The sequence below is a fragment of the Anabrus simplex genome, chromosome 13, assembly GCF_040414725.1.
Source record: "Anabrus simplex isolate iqAnaSimp1 chromosome 13, ASM4041472v1, whole genome shotgun sequence".
Taxonomy (NCBI): Eukaryota; Metazoa; Arthropoda; class Insecta; order Orthoptera; family Tettigoniidae; genus Anabrus; species Anabrus simplex.
This window is the reverse complement of record NC_090277.1, coordinates 83,975,180-83,999,725: the sequence shown is the minus strand read 5'-3', so window position 1 is coordinate 83,999,725 and position 24,546 is coordinate 83,975,180. Positions and strand designations below refer to the sequence as shown.

Here is a 24,546-nt window from a genome sequence, read left to right as displayed (position 1 = left end):
AACACAATCATAAACTTTGTCAGCATCATATACAGTAATTAGAACACTTGAATGAACATCTTATGACTCATTCTGTTGTTTAGGCTTAGCTGAATTAACAGGAACACTGTTCTTATGTTGTCCCCAATTTAAATTGACAGCTTTTATAGGTTAATAATACATGCTCCAGTGTTAGATTTATTTTTCTTTTAAAATGCTAGTAAGGTATGCTATTCAAGATTTGTTACCTGAGTTTATCTCTCCCCATCTTTGTTAAGTTACATTCATAACTAGTTGAGCAAGAGTTTAGCCTTGAATGAATTATTAGTATTTTTAAATCAGACAGTGGTTTAAAAAATAATCAAAATATACTGCTTTTCCACTTCATATTCTGAAGAAATATTAAAACCAACTCCTCAGTTCAATACTTATAATGGTAAATCTTAAAGATTTCTCCTCTCTCTGCTGCTTATCTCAGTCCTAAACATGCACCACACATATCATAGCGCTACCGTTTTCCTTGCACACTTGTCAACCAGACCGAGAAATGTAAAAATGAATGATACAAATAAACAATCAATCAAAATGCTGTGCAAAGCCTGTGATCAGCCTCTATTTTCACAGCAGCTAGCTTGGGGGGCTTCATGCTCCCAGAAACACTCCTCCCCCCGTCGTTGCTTTCTGTGCAGATGGTTTTGTTACTGGCACATCTTGTAAATTTTTCAGGAAGGTCCGGTCTGCACAGCAAAAAAATATGTGATTCAGTGTTATTAATTCAAGTTTTATCCACTCTCAAAGATAGAATGCACTGCTGTTTAATTTGTCTCTTAATGCATCGATGTTGGCAAGCCTGTTGAGTACATTGTCCAAGCCATGCCATGTTGGATCTTAAACCTATCTTTTGCAATCCAGGTAACGAAGCTTTACCCAGCTTTTCATGGGCAGAATTGTTATGAAAATATTTCAAACACTCGAGGGTTCAATTTCAATTCAATCTCAAGGTAACCGAAGCCAAAATGATAGTGATGGCACTAAACAACGAGGGATGGCCAGCAAACATCATGCTGGAAAACCATCCACTGGAAAGAGTGGAAAAATTTACATACCTCAGCAGTGTAATTTCTCGAGAGCCAATAGCCACAAAGGAGGTGGTGAATAGAGTGCAGAAGAGCTCTTACTTTTACCAGCAAGTATGGCGTCCCGGAGTAACAGTAAAATCCAGGCTGGTGATGTTCAATCAATACTTCATACCCATCTTAACATATGATATTGAAACTTGCACCCTCGCTAGAAGGGCTTGTCAAGGTTACAGGCATCTGAGATGAAGTTCCTGAGGTCCACAGTTTTAAAAAATTGGGTCAGCATATACAGACTGAGGTGGTTTGGGCATTTAATGAGGATGGAGCCAACAAGGACAGCTTATGTTAAATTGAAGAAAAATATGGCAGCAAAACGTATGGTGGGAAGACCAAGAACCCACTGGATGGACATTGTAGATCAGGGAAGGACACTGGACGGCGTCATTAACAACAGAATGTATCTCGGTAAGACAGAGTGGAAGTACTCAGAAAACTGGAACTGTAAATAATGAGATTAAATTTTAATTAAACAATAAGCAGTGCTTAACATCGCTTGCTAGATTTGTGTTTTATATTTCCATTTTCAAGAGTTTAGTATTAAAAATGAAATTAAGTTAATATTTTAAAGCTTAGATTCATTCATAGATTTTCAGGGCAGAATATAGCACATTGTAACAAATGGAATTCAGTACATGTTTGTCAATTTCACTAGTTCTTCGATCATATTACAAAATAGTTTTTTTCTTTGTGGGCATAAAGTTAGTTATGCGGTATCTTTTACACACCGAGTGGCAATAGCTGCAGAATGCCTTTCAGTATTCAGTCGATATATCTCCACAAATGGCCTCTCCTGTTTATTTCGAGGAGAAAAATGCAAAATGGAAATAAAACTAACATGATTTGTGATTCAGAATGTCAGGCAGTTCATTCAGAAATGAAACTGTTACAACAGAGTATGCTGTTGAACAGTATTACACATATGCTTTGTTACATGTAATAAATTTCATGTTTGGTCCGCATAGAATGTTACGTAAGTTAAAACAAATCAAGTTTTATTATACTGTCAACCTTTTCAATACATTGCATTCATAAGAACAGTTAATATTTATACATTACAATCAATTAGGACATGTTTCACCCTTATTGCCGGCATCCTCAGCCAAATCTTTTTCCCCGAAATCACAGATCGGCGGGATTCCGATATTCTCATAATAATTTATCTTAACACTTGATTATAAGAATACTGTGTGTTAACAAATACATTTTAGTCAAAACTATAATAACAGTCGAAGCAAATTATTAAAATTAAGTGATGCTCCTGAAACAGTCTTAAAATTTTTTATTGAATGTCTTTTGAAACATACTTACTAAAAACATTTTCTTTTAGTTAGGTACTGTTCTGTATTTTAAGACAATATTCTTAAATGAGAAAAATTAAACACTTTGATACATAAAAAAACCTGTAAGGACACTTATGTATAATCATAGGAAAATGCAGAATTTAGATAGATATTAGATAGAAATTAATCAGGTGTCAACTAGTATTTTAGGTATCTGACAACATCTAGAAAACAAATTGTACCATGAGTTAAGATAATTTGAAGGGGTTTATCTAAACCCACCCTTCTCATACTATTGATGTTGTTAAACAACTAGTATTTTAGATTACACCTGATTAATTTCTGTCTAAATTCTGCATTTTCCTATGATTATACACAAGTGCCCTTAACTCGGGAACGCCGGAGTTTTCAATTTTCGTTTTTTTAAATTTTTGTTTAATATTCCAAGCATTCACATATCAGAGAACACTTAAGTCATTTTTCTAAAAATTGAATCGTTGGTTTTTAAATGATGGCCTGGTACCATACGGTACCGCATGGCGCTTGACATAGCTTTTGGTTGGAACATAAGAATTGTTACCTCTTTAGAATACCATGGAACTGAATGCTTAATATTGTTACAGAATATCACTTACAAATTACTGAGCAATAAACAAAAGAAGAAACAGTGTTTATAGGTTTATTTGTGATATCCCTTTGGAATTCCAAAATATAACATTAGTTCAGACGTGACATATCTTTAGGAAATACGAGTAATATTACTTCAGCTTTTCTTATTTAGTCACCTATGTCCACTCTTCACTAGTTTAGAATGGCAAAATGCTGTTTACACAAACGCCCACACTACACGTGACGCATTCTGTGCGGCCGCGGAATTCGCATTCGTTCGGCGCACAGCTCCTGCTTTGGTTTGTCGGAGCGATATAGTGATGTACGCCATTGAATCTCAAGGTGTCAGATACACTAAGAAGTGTAAACAACTGCATTTATTTACCTTAAAATATTACCCAAATATATATGTCGTTATAAATATTTTGCACCTACCCTTTTCTGATTGTGGTACTTACACATAGCCACTTAGAAGGAAAATGCTGATGAAATTTTCATTTCTTCGGGGTTATTTTTCGTTTGTTAAAAGCATATACCGGTAATTGTTGACTTCAGAGCACAAGAAATTCATAATTTCATCGTAAAGAAAATCCTCATATTTCGGTCGGCATCATATATCGAAAAGTGGAAAATTTCGCACTAGGGAATTGGAGTGAAATTGGGCCATACGCCATCCAGGTACCTGGTGGATGAGGTGATTATTTCGCTCTCTTCCCGGGCCATGAATCATTATCGGACATGGATTATCTACTCCTGTGCGGAATTTGTTGCTTTAGCACTATTTCTGCTGGTACCCGTGATTGACCTCCCGTAAGGTTATCTGCGAGACCCCCTTCATCATCCTCGGATAATACCTTACCCGTGATTGACCTCCCGTAAGGTTATCTGCGAGACCCCCTTCATCATCCTCGGATAATACCTTAGATTCCAGTGGTTCAGTATGTCATGCCGTTTAATTTTTAAAAGTAAAATATACAATTATAGAGTTTTATGACACACATAAATCATTATTTGCAACTACAGTATGAATTGTTACCCTTAGAAGTAAGGAGGAGAAAGTAAACAGAGAAGCATGGTAAGCGCCGTGCGGTACCATACGGTACCAACGGAATAATTTGTATCATAACAGCTGACACAGGAATGCTGACCAATTGCTTGTTACTTCAATTCATGGACTTATATTTCAAGGCATTAAATCACATGATACAAAATCATATTGTCAATATTTATAAACAAAGTAAAGCAACTTACTTTAGACAGGTAGTCATTTTTATTCCTCTCGACATGATCTCAAATTACAAGCAGTTGTTGCCGCAAACAAATACTCAAATAAAACCTTTTATTGATTTTAGGCATTGTAGAGAGTATCTCCTTGACAATGTAAAGCGAAGTTGCCAGATTTATGGCGCGAGTAAGGATCAGTATGAGAAAATCAGAAGTAAGGCGCACTGGTACTAGACGATATGGCACGGCGTTGCCGGGTTAAATGGTGGTTTTTTTTTTTTTTTTTTTTTTGTATCCAAGTGTTTAATTTTTCTCATTTAAGAACATTGTCTTAAAAAGATAGAACAGTACCTAACTATAAGAATTTTTCAAAAGACATTCAATGAACAATTTTAAGACTGTTTCAGGAGCATCACTTAAATATTAATATTAATATTAATAATTTGCTTGGACTGTCATTATAGTTTAGACTAAAATGTATTTGTTAACAGAGTATTCTTATAATCAAGTTTTAAGATAAACTGCTATGAGAATATCAGGATCCCAACGATCTGTGATTTTAGGGAAAAGGATTTGGCTGAGGATGCCCACAATAAGGGCGAAACATGTCCCGATTGATTGTAGTGTGTACTTTTTGAGCGTTTTTATGAATGTAATGTATTTGAAAGGTGGACCATATAAACTTGATTTGTTTTAACTTAACATATGCTTTGTTGTCAGGTTTTTAAAAGGAATTGAAATTCCTTGTGATATGGAAGATACTTGTTCCTGCAAGGCTTTGTCTGTTTCATTTTAGTTCTAAGCCAGCATGTGTATCATTGATTTGCATTCTTAAATTAGATTTGAGTAGCTTCATATATTTAACAAACATATTGCATTGCTTTCTAGACAGCTTTAACTTGACATGTAATGTTAAGTAGTGCTGTATTTATTTTCTCTCTTATCATTGTGCTTCACTTTTGTTTATTAATCAATCTTTGATTCTTTGGTGGAATGAGCCGATGGAATCAGAAATGTCAGTATGAACTACTACTGAGCTGTTCGCGAATGTCAACAAGAGAAGGATAGTCAGACTCGGATAACATGAGGAATTCCTGTGACGGAGGGGGGGAAGGGGGAGGGGGCAAGAAAGGAGCTCCATTCATCTACAGATTAAAAGAAATATGTTTAGGTTGTTTTTATAATCATCGGGGCCTGTTAATATTATTATACAGGATTTTTCCTACGTGGTATATACACGTGTGTATTTATATATATATCAATCATTAAAAGTTACATGATATAGAATTTTTTATTTTTATAACTTATGTTCTTCAGTCTGCCAAAACTACTTTTGAATAATTTATAAACTACCTGAAAAAAAAAAAAAAAACATGGTAACAGAATTATATCTGAAAAACTTTAACTAAGTGTATTTATTCAAAAAGTTTCAGCAGACAGAAGAATCCAACGATTATAAATTGAGTTGAAACTGAAAAGAGATGGCTTCAGATATTACATAGTACTTGCTGTTAATGTTGCCCAAATGGACCATAGAAACACAGTCTTTCACTTTGTCATCTCGAAGAAACTTAAGTGGAAACTTGCCAAACACTATATTGCATTATTATTTCTATAATTTCTCACCATGCAATCACATAAACATTTTGGGCTTCCATTTTTATCTCCCAAAGAATGTATAAAAATGAAACATTGTTGCTCATAGAAATTGGAAAAAATAAATAACTGTACACCAAGAATAATATGAAAAGAATCTGGGACAAAACTAGGAATTTTATGTCCTTCATCTGACCAGCATGTAGTAGTCAAATTTTTCTTAGTAATGTAAAAAGCTTGCATACATTTATTTGCTAGGATTGTTATACATTTTCTTGGTTTGTTCTTGTTGTGATAAAAGGGATTGATGAGACTGAAAATCTTGACTTAATTACAGGAGAGAAAAAATATTAAGGATATCATATTGGTGGTTATTTACATTAGTGTAAAACATTCAGTGAAAATTTGTCTTCTGTGTGTTGGATCATGTAGATATCCTGGTGGCGATTTCTGCTTCCAGTAGTTAGCGGTGAAATTTGTTTAAAACATAAAATCACACACAACCACCAATCACATGAAAAGAAGATATTGGACAAAATTATATCAAAACAATGAAATTCACGACAAACATTCTTAAGAGTAGTGTAACATAATATTACATAAAACGCACAGGAATTAATATGAAACTTACAGAAAATATGTATAAAATTGCCTGTATTTTGCGTATAACCTGGTTGACTTTCTACAGTCAAGGTGGTGATCTGGATGAATGAACGTCTCAAAAGTTTAGGTAATGGGGGACACAGATAGGTCTTGTGGCGACGTTGGGACAGGAAAAGGCTAGGAGTGGGAAGGAAGCGGCCGTGGCCTTAGATCTTGAATGTTGGTCTCATGGTATTACAGTGATGTTTGAACATGCTGGTAGGACATTCAACCCTTTATGTTCAACATAGGATTCTGATCAGAGTGTTGCAAAATCATGAACACACAGGTCTAATTAGGTCGCCTCATTTTGAATAGCTGATAGAGGGTTGAAAGTCCTACCAGCATGTTCAAACGACACCATAATATTGTGAGAGTAGCATTCAAAATCCCCATTAGTTATGTTCAGGTCTGCTGCTAATGGGGTTCAAATCCACTTTCTTCCCAATGTACACTAACAGCTATACAGCACAAACAGACTCGCTCGGTGAATTTCTAAAATTCTCCTCTTCCTGGAAGCAATAAATACTTTGTCCTATTTCAGTCGTAATAAACTGAAGCTAGCAGTTGCATGTTTATTTTTGTACTTTAATTGTCATTGTATTTCAAAATATCTGAAGTATGCCTGTGAGTATCTCTGTGATCAAAATTGATCAATAAAGCCCTTTATTTCAAATTGACTTTTATAGAGAAAAGATGTATGAAGGTTTAATCTTCATTTGTAAATAAATAAGTTTATTCAGGAATATCATCAGACATGAGAAATAGATCTTTTAACATCACTGCACTTTTGGAGGTTGATCTGTTGATGTTGATGAAAACTGCCTTATTAGGTCAGGATGTGTTGCATATTAAAAGTGAAGTATGGAAATAAATGCAAATAATTACGGTAGTTAGTTAGTTAGTTAGTTAGTTAGTTAGTTAGTTAGTAAAAATGGTGGACTTAGTAGTTCTAGATAAAGTCAAACATAATTTTTCCTTTTTATTTCAAAATATAGTTCTCCATGCAATAGAATATCCTAAATTTGTATATGGCTGTACATTATGTTGAAGTTTTCGACGGACTGTAAAACCTAACTGTTATAGGATCACCCTCCCGGTTTCAGCATAGCACTCCGATCTCTTGTTGTCAGGCTCACTAAAATTCCCAACCACATTAAAAGAGATCAAAGATTGAAGTGAAGCAAATACAACTATTTAAGTTTTTATTTTCTTGATTTGCTGCTGTTGGTTTTGTAGATGCAAGCGTCTCTTAGTTTCCCGACTTCGCAGCTTGCGCGCCAGCTTGTGGCTCCCCAATCCCCCATGAAATCTTCGTACCAAGTACGTCTTCATCATGTGTGTGTGTGTAGTTGTAGTGAGTGGTGGCAGTGGCTACTAACATGCAGTGAGCATCCGGGTAACACCTCTAACCCCTGTCTGCTTCCTGTCAATAACAGTGGTGTGGTGTGGTGTAGCTTGGTGGTGGTTATGTGAACCAGATATTTGAGCCTTTCATTCACTTGTCATAATATAGTTTCTGCGTGGAGTAATCTTCATCCATGGATGTGTTTCATTAGGTTGCACATTTTCTTATGTGAGATGGCATTTTGGTTTGCTATGTTTGTATCTAATTATCTTTCTTACTGCTATATGAAGGGTTAGAAGAAGAGAGTGTTTTATGATCCATGTCTTGATGCTGTTGATTTACTTGGAGAAGATATTTTCTGAGCAGGTATTTGTTCTTGTTCCATTCTGTTCAATCTGAAGTTTATTTCCTTCCTAAATTGAGCTGTAGACCAACTCCATATTGCAGAATCAAACCCCAGCAGTATTGGTGTAGATTAAAGCTCTTAAATGCAAGAGAACAGTGTCAATCAATTTACTGGTATGAGAAAGAATCCCTTTTTTCTGGGCAGTATTCTAGCACACTCAGTTAGCAAGGGTTCATTTCACTGATCACATCTTAAAATGTGTGTTGGTAAAGCGGTTGAGCCTTTTTAGGCTACCTGTTGTAACAAAGGTATTTAAGTTCTCTGAAGACTTACCATCTGATCTGTAATAGAGATGGTCTAATGTTAATACTGAAGAGAACATCGTTAAGTGCTTATATTACACTGGAACCGTAAGAAATGTAACCTCTTAGAGTTAGTGGCTGAAACGCTTGTTTTAATAAAGTTATGACTGTCCTTCCTCCACAGAGTGATCTAATTTGTTTTCCCTTTGAAACACCAGTTCTCTTTCTGTAGAATTCAGCTAAAGTTGTGCAAGTTATACTGATTACAAAGGGCACTAGGAAAGTTTTTCAATGTGAGTGAATGCTTTAGTCTTTTTAAAAATAATTTCCACCACACTCAATACACTTCTCCATACGTCGAAACCAGTCACTGAACTAACTCTGCCACATTTCTTCGGACCGAGCTCGATAGCTGCAGTCAGTTAAGTGCGTCCAGTATTCGGGAGATACTGGGTTTGAACCCCACTGTCGGCAGCCCTGAAGATGGTTTTCCGTGGTTTCCCATTTTCACACCAGGCAAATGCTGGGGCTGTACCTTAGTTAAGGCCATGGTTACATTTTCACACTCTTGATCCCATGCTGCCAGAAGCTCCTCGTCGGATGCAAAACGCCGCCCTTTCAGCTTCATCTTCACTTCTGGAAAGAGTGCGAAGTCACATGGGGCAAGATCAGGACTGTATCGAGGGTGATCAAGCACAGTCAATCCTGATCTGCCAAGAAAATCCATTGTTACATTAGCACGATGTGCTGGAGCATTGTCGTGATGCAAGAGCCAAGTGTTCAGCCGTGGCCTTGGACAGAGCTGCCTGATAGCCTGGATGACCTGAGGCAGACAAGTCTCACTGTACCACTTCGCAGTAACTGTTCTTTGGGTTTCTAGCACAACCCGAGTCAGGATGCCCTGTTTAGTAAAGAATACTGCAATCATCCTTTTCTTCACTGATCTTGACTTTCGCACAGTCACAGGAGTACCCTCGTCTTCAAAGAGCCAGACCTTTTCTGTGATTTTGTTGGGACATCGTAATAATAAAGCTAAGTTTTGTCACCTGTAACGATGCTATTGACATTACGCTAAGTCCCATTTTCAAACTGTTTTAGCATTTTTCGGCACCATTTCACTCAATGTGCCCTTTGTTCCTCTGAAAGTTAATAGGGCACCTAAAGGGAAGAACCCTTTCTAACATGGAGATGGTCGTGTAGAATTGAATGAATAGCTGGTGCAGGAATGTGGAGGGTCTCTTCTACCTGCCGATATGTCAACCACCTCTCTTGCTGCAACATTTTCCTCACAGCTTCAATGTTTTCCTCAGTCACTGATTCAGACGGTCACCCAGAACGAGGATCATCTTCAACCCCAAAATTTCCCCTCTGGAACTCTTTATACCAGCAGAAAATTGTTGTCCGATGTGGACAGTCTTTCCCCAGCACCGGCACTCCTCCAGGCACTGGTTAACGGTTAATCCACGAGCAAAATTGTAGCGGATACTTGCACGATATTCACCTTTATACCACACTGATCTTTTAACATGCTTTCAATCCCACTGCTTGGTAACAACTGGTGTGAAGGTCGCGCCTTGCTGTCTTCTAGACCCCTCTTTTCATCCCTCACCATAACAGGGGTGTCCAGCCAACTGTTTTGCGTATTGCAAAACTTTCCTAGTGCACTTTGTATATCCCCATTAGAGTCTGATCAATCCCTTTTCAGAGAAAGGCCTCTCCCATCATCATCTACATTCTTCTTTCTTGGCTGTTCTCCTCCACAATGCCCTGACAGTTTGTCCTACTACATTGAACTACATAGACGATGGTTATCCTCTTTGCTGCTGTCAATTTCCAAGGACTGGATATTTCTGCATGCCGGCCTGTAGTCCAGTTTTATGCCTTCACTGACAGACTACAAGTTGAGTGACCCGTGTTTAGTGTGGGGACCATTTTTCTGTGCCGAACAGGCAGAACACAAGTGGCCATTACTGCCCTCTTGATGTTCAGTGGATAATTGTTTGGAAGATTGAAGCTAAGTGACCAGTATTTCTTCCAGGCGATCACTGTTCTCCTGATGTCTTTATTCAACCTGCTGCCCTAAAGAATGTTTCTCTGTTATTTTTGTTTGTTTCCAAGACTATTTGTCATTTATTTATTTACTCATCAGAAACTGTATGTGAAAGAAGAAATCAAAGGCAAACTTATACTTATACTTAAAGGAAACAAAGTTTTAACTACCATAAATGAAAACATGGTCTTCACTTTAGTCATCAGAAGTCTTACCTTTACTGTGATCATAGATGTCTGATGTATCTGATTCTCTGAAAGCAGGACATCAATTGAATATTTCTTCTTCTCTTCCTCCTTCTTCCTAAACTTTTTTTGCTGGTGCAAGTCATTCAGAATATTACTCATTGCTGTCAATATATAGAGTGTATCTTTTATTATGATACCTACTAGCTTCCTTGGGGTGTTGCAACTCGTGCTCTCCAAGTTCGTGGCTTAAGATTTGGGCCAAGGTAGACGATTACAGAGCAGATAAGAATCTTGACACTACATGTCATTATTGTTGACTTGTTTAAAATCTTATTTCATCTGCCCAATAGAGTTTCTACTTTGCTGCTGAATGGTAGCAAAATTGAATCTCAAATTGGTATGCTACCTGCCTAAAACCTGATTAGCAGAGCCCGTACAATATCTTCTCTTGTATCCTAACCATTTTTCTGGGTAACAAAGTTCAAAGCAAGTAAAAAGGAAAATGTGCAGTTGCCTGTGTTTTACTTAAATCATTTCCAATATAGATCTTTTCATCTATAGACTCTATAAACTGTAATAACTCGGCAAAGATCTTCATCTTCTCGTGTCATCTTTGCAACAAATTCTTTCTGTTCTCTTGTCCATGTTTGGCAAGTTAATTTGGTTTGTTGAAAGTGTAATTTACAGTATATGATATCAGTTCAGTGTTCATTTTGGGATGATGATCCTGAAATTGGGTTTTAATGCTGACAAGTCGTGTTATGGACATTGCTAGAGGTAGGGTCTTTCTCTTTACCCATTCATCTTCTCCTGCCTAAATACGCCTGATGCTGAGGCTGATAATACTTCCTTCTTCAAAACATTCTAGTCGAGTAATCTATTGGGTAGTTGCAATAACGTCTTTAACATGCCAACAGTTACAGCATGGAGTGTCAAGATTTTTATCGGTCAGCATCTGTCTTACACATGATCATGCCTCCATAAAGTTTCCTTCAACTACAGTTTAAGTGAGTTAAGGCTGAAAGTAATTTTCCTTCCTTTGTTGCTGAAGTAGCATTTTTTGAGTCGTTGAAACCTGTCACCAGGCGTGATGATCTGTGCTCTGCAACTGTATCTGAACAGGAGCTATTTTATAAGTGTACTATATGAAACTGATGTTTTGCCCTTATTTTTGAAGTAATCAGTTCCTTAACTTTGCAAGTGAAAGGTAAGGTTTGAATACCATTGTGCATGATTTAGGCAGTTTGTGATACGGAGTCTTCAGTTGCTTGATAGAACTATTAACATGCATGTAAGCTATGAAATTTGTTGCTTTATTTACTCTATCAGTTCTCCTTTATTATATTTACATTTAACTTTTTGTCAGGTAAGAGGTTTGTAAAACAGCATTTCAATTTTATTTTTAAAAGGTTCTGTAATCAAAAAATTTGTGTGATTGTAGAAGAGTTATGTCTTAACTACATTGCAAGTCTTCTTTGGATGATAGTATGATGTTTTTTACCTAGCAGACTTTTTTTAGTCTGTGTGATGCATGTTATGTATGATTTTTAGTTTTAAAAAGCAGCTGGTCTTTCTGTTGTAACTTTCAGACAAATGCTTTGGAAGTCTAGTAGAAGTAATATTTCAAATCTTATGTCAGAAATCTTATTAAAAAGGTCTTCTAGTTAAACATTTTTTTTTTTTTTTTTTCAAGAACCTTATTGGTGACTGGAGCTTACAGGATTTTGATAAATTTTGTTGAGATGGGCATTCATTTGTAATTGAAAATGTATTGATTTAATATAGAATTTTATTGTATGAACAGGGGCTGCCTGGCCGAGGCGGTAAAGGCGTGCTCGGTTCGCCCGGAAGGACGTGGGTTCGAATCCCCGTCAGGAAGTCGTAAAATTTAAGAAACAAGCGTTCCACTTCCGGAGGTGCATATGGCCCTGAGGTTCACTCAGCCTACACCAAAAATGAGTACCAGTTTAATTCCTGGGGGCAAAGGCGGACGGGCGTAGAGCTAACCACTCTACCCCATCACGTGCCGAGGCCTTTACCTTCCACTCCTCCAAGGACCTTCATGGCCTGTACGGAGGTGATTTTGCTTTGCTATTGTATGAACAAATTCTGTTTAAAGTTTTAATTTGAAATTTTCAAATTGGTTTTAGTTCGAATATTTTTGAAGTTAATTAGTAAGTACTTTACAGTTTTTCTTTTCTCTCTTTCAAATTTATGTTTTTAAAGCAACTACGTATCTTGCAGGACTAATTGGTAATTGACTTATGTATCTGCAATAGTACATAGTAATGAATCGTACTTTCTTCATGAAATAGTAATGGAGAAAACTTATGCTGTGGGATGGGTATGCTGCATATAACAATCTAGAATGTATCTTAGAAATAAATCTAGAATTTAGTTTCAGTAGCACATAGTAGTGTTGTATTATAAGTACATATATTATTATAAGAATGCACCGTACTGAATAGGTTCTCTCCGTGAAACTGCTGCTTTTCCTGTTTATCTTCTCGATGTGTCTGAATGTTACTGTTGGCCTGTTCTGCTAAAGCTATAGAGTAATATCCTCCTTGTGAGCTAACTTTCTGATGGAATTTCTTCCAGCAGCAGGTCTATCCTGGTCAACAGCCCCCTGCTGCCAGTGGTCCAGGAGGACAGATGTATCCAAGCAAGTCAATGCCTCCTCCAGCCCCTGCACAAAGACGGCATCCAGACTTTACACCCAAGGACCAACAACAGCCTCCTTATCCTCCATATGGGCAGCAGCGTCCGGCTATGTATGGTAAGTGGTCGTGATTCCTTTACAAGGAAAGCAAGACCTGGGCCCTGTTTTATAAATCTAACTATTAATATTATAACTCATATAAATAATTATTAGTTACCCAAATTCTGTTTCATTTGTAATTGTAGTTCATTAGTCATCGGATACAGGTGGGGTTAGAATAGGTTTGCTGCATATGTTCTTGGTTTGAGTTTGTTCCAGCAGTAGGCTAGTGCTTGACTACAACCGGCTATTTATCCAAATATGTTCAATAGGCTCACTTGATATTTTCGTTGTTGTCAGTAATACATATGTGAATGGGTAACAGAAGCAAAAATAATGTGAGAAAAGAAAGTTTCTTTGTGGAAAGTACTTGAGTTAGAGCGTCAACCGTCCGCAGCCTATGCACACACTATAACCCACTTTGTTCTTTATACTTCTTTATTACCGGGCGAGCTGGCCGTGCGCGTAGAGGCGTGCGGCTGTGAGCTTGCATCCGGGAGATAGTAGGTTCGAATCCCACTATCGGCAGCCCTGAAAATGGTTTTCCGTGGTTTCCCATTTTCACACCAGGCAAATGCTGGGGCTGTACCTTAATTAAGGCCACGGCCGCTTCCTTCCAACTCCTAAGCCTTTCCTATCCCATCGTCGCCATAAGACCTATCTGTGTCGGTGCGACGTAAAGCCCCTAGCAAAAAAAAAAAATATATACTTCTTTATTTTATTTGCTCTTAAAATCTCTGTTGAAATGGACTAGCAAAATCTTGGTTTACTGGTGCTATAAGCCAAGGTTTCAAAGGATAGATGGAGTCTCCGAGCAGCACTGCACAAGGAAAAGGTCTCCAAACATTAGCCGTCTTATTGTTCAAGTCACCCTAGCATCACTGACACTACCAGGCCAATTCACACAAACATAGAAAAATTCTAAATTTGGTTCACATATGAGCATAACGTTCAAGGAATATTACCCATATCGATCAACAAATGTAGTTATCACAAACACAATGATATTGTGTATCACTACCAACCCGCAGAGTGCAATCTGAAATGGCTGTTTTGAGAATATGATTCATTCCTTGCAGTGGAACATTTTAAGATATTACCAATCCTATCAGTCAAAATACTCAAAAGTTTTGTAATCTGCACTAGTGTGCAAAAGTTAAGCATAAGTTACAAGTAAGCAGAGCAACAGGAAATAGACTGCAAATCGCACGATATATGCACCTACCAACCTTACGTGTTCGCTCTGTATAGGAAAGGAATGTTTTCCCTGCTTTGACTAGCGGCATAACCGCAAGGTAAACATAGCCAGTGCCTGTGCCCCATATTCCCTTAGTTGTGTTTGCCCTGTTATAATGTGCGGAGTATAGCCTCATGGTGAATGTGACAGCATAATGGCACGACGATGCCATTTGGACCCCGTTTTGTAGGGTGGAATACTCGGCCGCCTGGAAGCAGGCCAGACACAGACCGAAGTCACCTTATCCTTGAATGTGCCACAAAGTGTCATTTCCAGGCTTTGGAGACGATTTCGAGACACAAGAGATGATAGTCGTAAGCCAGTACCAGGTTGACCAAGGGTAACCACCCCATAGCAGGGCCGATATCTGGCTTTAACCGTATACAATATAAACAGGAGAGGTTTCCACCTATTCAATACATAGTTATATTATATGATGTTATTTACATTACATGGGACTAGTTTCAACCCTACCTGGGGTCATCATCAGCCATATTTAAACATATACAACAATATAGGACGAAATCTAAAACATGTTTCTAATCAGTAAGACCTTATGAATATATAATTTACAATAATATGTGTGGTTGAATTAGGCAAGGTGCTGTGGCGCTCAAAGTGTTGCAAATGAAAGTGAAATATTGCGAGTGACATAGGTGAGCAGTATATAATACAAGTACAGTAAACACGCTAAAAAGTCTGGGTGTAAAGGTACAATGAGATGTTCTGTGTTGTAGATCAATTTGATTTTTAGACGCATGGTGTATCAGATGGAATTCAGTAGGTCCTGGTTATACATTACGGTTGTAGACCGAGTGCTATGGTACTAAGAATGAACACAATACAACATGACACACACAATGAAAGAATACAAGTATGTACAATGTTTGAGTAACAAATGTGTAGATGATACTCTCTAGAAGAATTCAACCACACATCTTATTGTAAATTATATATTCATAAGGTTCTTACTGATTAGAAACATGTTTTAGGATTTTGTTATATAATGTGTACATTTAAATATGGCTGACGATGACTCCGTGTAGGGTTGAAACTAGTCCCATGTAATGTAAATAACATTGTAAATATAACTATGTATTGAATAGGTGGAAACCTCTCCTGTTTATAATTTATATGTTATCTCAGTTTAATACGGACCAACAACATTAAGTTCATAACCCTTGATGGCTTCAACCGCCCGACGAAACCGTATAGTGCTTACACAAATATGAGCATTTTTAAAAAAGTTATAAAAGTTTAAGCGAGCACAAAATAAATATGAACAATTTTCAGTTGATTGTTGTTGGCGGCAATATGGGCTGCATAGTGATGCCATCTGTAACTAGCTTGATTACCGTATTGAAGTGTTGCCGTTTTTGTCTGTCGCCGCTAGCACGTGGTCAAGTGTGATTCACGCGTTTATGAAAGTTTTGTTTTCATTGTGATATAATTGTGAAATTTTATTTTAACGAATGCAGTACGATGTCTCAGAAACGGCAACATAGTCGTGCACTGCAGTGTCCCTTAATAGTCAGGCATTAGAATTAGTGCGGATAACTCGCGAGTTTTACGAGAGGGAGAGGAAATTCGTCTGCTTGTGTAGCCGTCTCTCTGTTCCTGCAGATCATGTTGTGGAACGTATGTCAAACATTAGGGCTTTCAAAGTGTACTGTTGTTCAGGCAGGTGTGCGCCTCCAAGAACAGAAGGAGAAAGGGACTGGGGTACATAGCAATAGCGGAAACGGGGCTGATAGTAGGAACTTGTTTCACAACACTCCGGGAAAGAAATGAATTAAGCTATGGCCTGTGACAGGAATTAATTATTTCCAGGCTGATGCAATGTAGTACACAAATATTTAAAATAGTTATATTTGAATCAGACTTCCTTCAGGCTGGCAACCCGTCGGAAGGACATTTGATTGCTTTCAAGTCTTGCAAAAAGAAAAATGCAAGACCGTAACGGGACACATGGCCCAATACTTGGAAGGAAGATGATGATGATGATGATGATGATGATGATGATATTTGAATCAGCCTTGTTAATTCACTTATTAATGAAAGAAATTCTTTATTCAACCAAACATGTTTCAGGAATTCAACCCACTTTGATTCTAACACAGCTTTCACAGTTTTGATACATTGCTATTACCATCTTCATTGTTTAATTCCCAATCTGTGCCTCTGTCAATGTTTTCCATACCAAATTCCTTGGGACACTGTCATATGCCTTTTCAGTATCTAGAAAGGTTACTACCATGTCCTTTCCATATTCCCAATACCTTTCCATCATTTGACGCAATGTAAATATTGGGTCAAATGTTGACCTGCCTCTTCTGAATCCATACTGGTGTTCTGCCAATTTTCCCTCTACTCTGTCTCTTATTCGTTTATCCAAGATTTTCACATTGCTTTCTGTCTCCTTTCTTGAAAATTGGTATAATGATCCCTTTTGACCACTCTTTTGGAACAGTCTTGAAGAGTATATATCGTCCCTGCTCTGGCAAACTAGCGAAACTGACAAACTAAGGAATCTGTAGTTCTGAAGTTCTGGTCTAGATTTTGTTATTTATATATTGTCTACCCTCCGACAAAGTCTCACATCTGCAGCTCATTCTGTATGCCTAACACATAAAACCAGTAATTAAATATAAAAATTGATTTGACATGAGTAATCACAACTTCTTTCAGCTCTCCTAACCTTTTGACAATTTTCAGATTCGTTAGTTTGCCAGAGCAGGGACGATATAGAACCACTGTAGACCAACTTACTAATAATACTAATGAAAAACGTTTCATGAAACAGGGCCCAGGTGGGGATTAATAATTAGATGTAGAAATATGTTTTTTTAAGGTTTTACTAATGTTGTATTTGGTGGCAGGTTGGCCCAACAACACGAGTCAGTATCGAGGACAGTTTCCACCCCAGGGTCCTGTACCTCAGGGCCCCCAGTGGAACCAAGGACCTCCGCGACCTGGTGGCCCTCCCAATAGTCAGCCTGCTAACAACCAGTGGGACCAACACAGATATCCCCCTGGAGCGCAGCCTCAGTATCCACAGTCGCAGCAGCAGCAGTGGGTACCGAACATGCCTGCTACTGGTGTCAACCAGAGCTCACCTCTCCGGCCGCCCATGGGAGGGCAACGGGTCCCGTTCCGGCCCGAAGGAAAGCAGTTCCCTATGCCAGCTCCTCCTGGAACAAAAGTGAGCAATTATCTCCAGTTGTTCAAGGAGTCTTTTAGCTGTGTAGTTATTTTTGAAATTCGCTATTTCAAGACTCTTATTTTTATACCCTATTTAATGCTTAATTCAAGGTCATTTTTGTATAAGCACTTCAAAAGATATTTTTCTTCAATAATTCTATTACTTGTTAATTAAATGTGCTTCATATTGCACAACATTTGTAGATGTGCTGCCATTGGTTTTCATCATTGCTGTATGCTATCCTTATACCGCCTTGCCATTCGCCTCTGCTTCCATGCTAAGCGTCGAACAGCTGGAATCTGACATTTTTCTCACAGGAGGGCCAGTAGGATGTCCCTCTTGACAGCCTTCTTAGTTCCATTAAGCAAGCATTTCCCTTATTACATGCTTTTTTGTGTTTAATGAAGTGTTCCGTATTCATTAGTTGCGCTGAATAAGTATCACGTTTTAGGAACATAAGTATGAACGTCAATTGCACGGGTTTTCAAATTTCAAATGAATTAGCTGCGCTTCATTATTTTGATTCTTCTACGCGTACATATGTATGTATTCAAGAGAAGTACTGTGTTTAACTTTCGTGGATGGATGGTTAGCTGCGATAATATGCTGATGTGTGCCGCCATACTGCTGAAGGAAAAGTGAAGGGCATTTCCTTGCCATTCAGAACTGAGACAGAAATGGCTTACTACTTCGTCTATAAATGCATTTGTTCCCATTGAGTCAAGAACTTCTTCCGTATATGGCGGCGTTTTCTTCCGTCTGATTTTCGCCGTGGGTTGAGAATAAAGAAATTGAAGGTTAATGTTCCCCCTCCCAATTCTTTGAAGATTCTCCTGCATATGACACATAAAATAACCCCATAAAGGGGAACCACTGTAAAACATGAACCGTGGAAAACGAGGAAGTTAGACGATGACTACAAACCGTATATGATCAAGGCAGAAACAAGAATTTGTGACAAACACCAACACAACGTGCATGATACCATTTTGGCAGATCCTAATGAGTCTCTTGAAGTTCAGCCATATTTCGAGGTGTATTACATTAAAATTAAGCGATTGTTTGTCAGCCTTTGTTTTCAAGAGTTAACTATCGGCCACGTTATTTACGCTTTATTATGAAAACGTGTTATCCTTTTTCATTTTGAATTTTCTTTTAGGGAACAGCAGTTGACTGGTATTACTAATCGAATCCGACTGCCTTAGAATTTCGACGAGGGAGCTCGCAAGTGTACGGTACGGTACCAAAGAAGACTGAGAAGGACATCCTTGTAGCACTCTGAGCTGCGTAGCGGAGGATTGTAGCACTACCGAGTGTACACTGTTCCAGCTGAAGTGGCGTTATAAGCATAGCAGATGGCGATGGTTTTCATAAAGGAAAAATGCAGAACATACAATGATTATTGGTGTATAAGGTGCTAAAATGCATTAACTGTTATTTTGGAAACACATTTATAAACATCCCTCGAGTATTTTTTCATCTAAATAATTTCTGAGTATTTCTTCTCTTGGCCATTGATGTGATGGAATTATGACAAGAAATACTACATCTCTATGGCTATCTCAGAATTAGTCTTATATTGGGTGTTCTTTATTTCTGACTGTAAGATTTCCTGATACGACACCTGCTTTTTTCCCTCTTTGCTGGCCCTATCTCTTCTCAATGTTGGCTGTCATCGAGGTTTTCTTTGGTTTGTCAAGTGCAATTTTGAAGAATTGCGTATAATATTTATACCATTTTCTCAAGTTTGCCAATCAAGGAATTATTCTTTTACTGGATCCTCTTGTACCTTCTAGTTTTCCTTCTGTTATGATTTGTAAAAACCAGTTTTGTTTTTTTCTTGTTCCTCATAATGTGCCCAAGATGTTGGAATTTCTTTTAAACAAGCATGAACAAGTAAGATTGATGGTTCACTTTGTGAAGAACTTCATTTGTGATGTGGTGAATCGACAAGATCCTCAAATACCACCTAAATGCCCACATTTCAAAAGTTTGGATCTTCTTCACTGTAGCTGCATGAAGGGTCCATGTTTCAACACTATGTAAATGACTTAGGATATATAGTATCTTACGATCCTCTTCTCCAGGTTTAGGCTCAGATTCTGGCAGCATAGTAGGCATTTCTTGTTCTCTCAATCGTACATTTGATTGTAGGCATGCAATCTCAGTATTTGTTTGTGGTGAAACCTATGTAGTGACTCTGTCTCTTGGTTAATTGCTTGCTGAATACCCAGTGGCATAAGTACCTTACTTACGGCCATGTATTTGGCTCTCTTGACATTGAGAACAAGCCCATACTTACGACTCACTTGACACTCTTTACTTAAACATACCCCAAATGTTCCTGGACTGCAGGTTTAACTTCATTTCTTTCTCCCTGTCCATTTTAATATAATTTTTGAGGCTTGCTTATCCACCTTAATATGAGCTTTTTGAATGTATGAAGGTGTTTTTGTTTAGGTACTGACCTTGAGTTGTTTGTTTTATTTTAAAAATGTATTGTAATTTCTGTTGGACTTCATAGTGGTTGTATGGTGTATTTTCAGGGTCAGTCCAACATGGGCAACTCCTCCTCATATCCGCAACAAACACCTCCCAAGAGAGAAATTGTGTTCCCGCCAGACAGTGTGGAGTCCACAATGCCAGTTCTCTACAAGCGTAAGCGGATGGCTCGTGGAGATGTGGCACCTGTGGAAGCGTGGCGGCTGATGATGAGCTTGCGGTCTGGACTTCTCGCTGAAAGCTGCTGGGCTTTAGATGTTCTCAATATCCTACTGTTTGACGACTCGACAGTCACGTACTTTGGGTTGGCTCACATGCCTGGTCTTCTGGATGTCTTGTTGGAGCACTTCAGTCGAAGCTTGGCAGACATGTTCGATATTCCAGTTTCTCTTCCACCGGATAGCAGATGGTATCAGGCTCCAGCATCGGAGAAGAATAATATAGATCTGGGATCTGTAATCAAACCTCTAGATCTAAATGATCGAACCACAATGCTGGAATCGACAACCAACTATACGCTGATGTCCAGGAAAGGAGAAGTTGTTCGGATGGTGAACAGGGATGCAGATATCTTTGTACTTGATGATCGCAGAGGTTGGGATGTTGACGGAGATGTTCCAGAGGAAAATGTAACAGCAGAGTTGGAACAAGATCCGTGGCAATTAACAGCGAGTGATGCCAGTTCAACCAAATACATTGTTATGTGTTTCCAGGGAGAATTTGTTAATGTTCCCTTCGTGAGGCAGTTGTCCGTGAAGAAAAAGAGATCTCAACCGCAGATCAAGGAGGAAGATAAGGAGACCGAAACGACCAAGGATACTGTAACAGATGAAGTGCAGACTGAAGCAGAGAGTCAAGAGGAGTGCATCGAGAACAAGATTGTGAAAGTGGAGGCAGATCCGGTGCCGGCTGCAGATGGTGATAGTGAACAATCTAATGTGATAAATAAAGAAGAAAATAATGTTAGCAAGGACTTAGTGGTAGTAGAGAGGAAAAACTGTGACAAAAAGAAGCGGACTAAAACACTTAGTGATGTAATATCTCGAATAAAAAAGGAACCTGTTGAAGTGAACGATGTTCTTACTAGGGAGATCAGAGAGAAAGTGGAGAAGAGTGAAGTTGTGGGACTGTTAAAGAAAGACAGTGATGGGGGTTTGTTGGACAAGACCAGCAGCAGTGATAACGAGAGTGAGAAGAAAGAAAAGACGGCAGCTGTTGTCACTAAGGAGGAGCTAGTGGAAACCAATGGTGTATCCTTAGAGAACAATAGCAGCAATAGTTGTAGCAGCAGCAGTAGTAGTAGTTCAGATGCCGAGAAACCCAAGAAGGAGTTGGATGACGACAGCAGTAAAACGACGTCGAGCATAGACGATAAAGAGGCGAAACAAGAACCTATGGATGTAGATGTTAAAGACGATGATGGCGATAATTCGTCGCAAGGTGAGATTACCAAGTTAGGACTGAAAATACGTGATCCTGCTGGAACGTTGAAGCGGAGGCGGATGTCGGATTATGAAGATGAGTGCTACACGAGGGATGAAGCTAGCTTGTATTTGGTTACGGACACTCAAGATTCGCTAGCTAGGCGGTGCGTGTGCATCTCTAACATCCTACGTAACCTGACATTCGTACCCGGGAACGAAGTAGAATTTGCCAAGAATGCTACATTCCTTGGTTTGCTTGGCAAGTTGCTTCTCTTACACCACGAGCATCCTGCGCGGACCCAGAAGCAGCGTAACTACGACCGCGAGGAAGACGCAGACTTCGCCGACTCGTGTAGCAGTTTGCAGGGCGAGAGTGAATGGTGGTGGGACTTCCTGCATCACATCCGAGAGAACGTGCTGGTCACGGCTGCCAACATTGCGGGTCACATGGACCTGGGTCAGTATCCCGAAGAGATCTCTCGCCCGGTGCTGGACGGACTGCTCCACTGGGCGGTGTGTCCTGCGGCTCACGGCCAGGACCCGTTCCCCACCGTGGGGTCTGCCTCCTTTTTGTCTCCGCAGCGGCTGGCGTTGGAGGCACTGTGTAAGCTCTGTGTCACAGAATCAAATGTGGACTTGGTGATTGCGACACCACCTTACTCTCGTCTAGAGCGCTTGTGCTCGGTGCTTACGAGGCTGCTATGTCGCAGCGAAGAGCAGGTTCTTCGAGAGTTCGCCGTGAACCTGTTGCACTACCTTGCTGCAGCCGACGGTGGCGTGGCACGCACAGTGGCTTTGCAGAGTCCTTGCGTATCGTTGTTGGTCGCATTCATCGAACAGGCAGAGGCGAGCGCTCTAGGCGTGGCCAATCAGCATGGGATCAGTGCTCTCAGAGACAACCCGGATTCGATGGGTACCAGTCTAGACATGCTGCGACGGGCTGCCGGCACTCTCCTGCATTTGGCTCGACATCCCGACAACCGGCCTCTGTTCCTGCAACAGGAGCAGCGGTTACTGGCATTGGTGATGAGCCAAATCTTGGACCAGCAGGTGGCATCCATCATCTCACGTGTGCTCTTCCAGTGTTCCAGGCCACATCCCGAACATGGGGGCCGCACATCGTAGTGAACCTCGTCACTTTCGTAGACAATTGTAAGAATTGAGATTTTTGAATCAGATTATTTGCAGCGAGTTTATTCTTAAGCAAGTACATTTTAGCTGGTGTTGTAAACATGAATCTTGCTGCAGTTCCACGATATTGGAACTGATGAACTCTTAGCACCGCAGCTAAACTGCTAGGAACATAATTGATATTTAGTGGAAGTGTATGATGAGAAAGTGCGATCATTTCTGTCGTAGCCGTGACGACAGCTCTTTGAGTGTGGATGAAATATTTCCTGCAGTCGCTTTGCAGGACTTGGAGTTTTGTAGATAAAAGGGCGAGGGGGGAGGAAACGGGAAAATATAGAGATAAACATAAACATTGTAGCATCTTGAATCGTTACATGAATTTGCAATCTGTATTTAAAAAAGAAAAACTGTTACATGTGAATTTGTGATTTTACTACTTTCCAAGAGTCGAGTCTCCACGTTAATTTTTTTAATTTTATTTTTTGTTCATTTTTTTCGGTCTTAGTGCAAGTAAGATGACTTACTGCCTTGCCTTTGTGAATGATTTCACGCTGAAATAAAACTGGTTCTCTTGTGAAAATGTGGGGATTACCTGTGTATGTGTGTGAATGTTCTTCAGTACATAGTTTCTATTGAAAGAAAACGCTACCTTTAACCATGTACAAAGATATGAGAGAGAATGATGACCACTGTTAAAAACAGTTTAGCAAGACTTCCTTGGGTTAAGTGCAAGGCAAACCTTATACTACTCAGTTGAAAATAATTTTTAAAACAGAAGTGTGAGTAAAACACGAAATAATGCAAACTGGCGAGACTGAAAATACAAACAAAATCTGTGCTGAAACTTGACGTAGTATAATAGCTTTAGTAGAGACTGCGAGTGGGAGATTTATTTTTACTTTTGGGAGAATCAGTGTTGCGAGATTGTGGTTACCCTCCCCCACCCTTCCACACACAGTAGCTCTAGTTCCGCAACACATAGCCATGGGAGATTCTCTAGTAAATAAATAAACTAAATAAATTTTTAATGAAGAGGCCTCTGGAGGAATTCTGGAAAGTATTGTTTAAAAGAACCTACTAGTAAATAGAATTGTCCATAGCATTGAACACAATCCAAATAACTGCCCGACCACTTGTGTGTTACTTGTGAAAATCTCGGGTGGGTGGACAGTGGTGTAATGACGATTTATTATTTTCTCTCTTCCTTCCCCCTCCCTAAGGCTGACAAAAAAACAGGTGTATAGCCCTTCCCTCGTACCCCTCGTACCCCTTAGGTTGCCCCCTTTGTCCTCATTTCATATTTGGTATTTACTTGTGCAAATGCTTTATATATGTCTGAATACTGAAATCAGAAATAAATGTACATAAGAAGTACTAAACTGGATGTTGTCATTGAAACTGTGTGAAACTACTCCCAGTCCCCTCAGTGATCATTTTTACAAACTTATGCTTGTGTCTTTTTGTTAAAGTACAAGGAATGGTTACCTGTATACTTGAGATCCTTTAAGACAGTCACCATTGACTTTTTGGCAATTCCATTTGTCTCGGATACATAGTTTGACTAGGCAAATCACATAACCGTAGAC

At 39.0% G+C, this 24,546-nt stretch overlaps 1 protein-coding gene across 7 annotated transcripts in view; it reads left to right on the top strand.

Annotated features, from left to right (window-relative positions):
* The window catches only part of LOC136884883 (trithorax group protein osa), a 744,453-nt gene extending 720,114 nt beyond the window's left edge, over positions 1-24,339 (top strand). For 4 of the 7 annotated variants that reach the window (XM_067157182.2, XM_067157180.2, XM_067157183.2 and 1 more), the window contains 4 exons: positions 7,709-7,792; positions 13,305-13,482; positions 17,581-17,903; positions 20,450-24,339. In XM_067157182.2, coding sequence (XP_067013283.2) covers positions 7,709-7,792; positions 13,305-13,482; positions 17,581-17,903; positions 20,450-22,954 — 3,090 coding nt within the window. In that variant the 3' untranslated portion in view covers positions 22,955-24,339. The remainder of the gene's footprint in view (positions 1-7,708; positions 7,793-13,304; positions 13,483-17,580; positions 17,904-20,449) is intronic. The other 3 variants (XM_067157181.2, XM_067157185.2, XM_067157184.2) reach the window with 3 other exon arrangements.
* Positions 24,340-24,546: the final 207 nt, after the last annotated feature.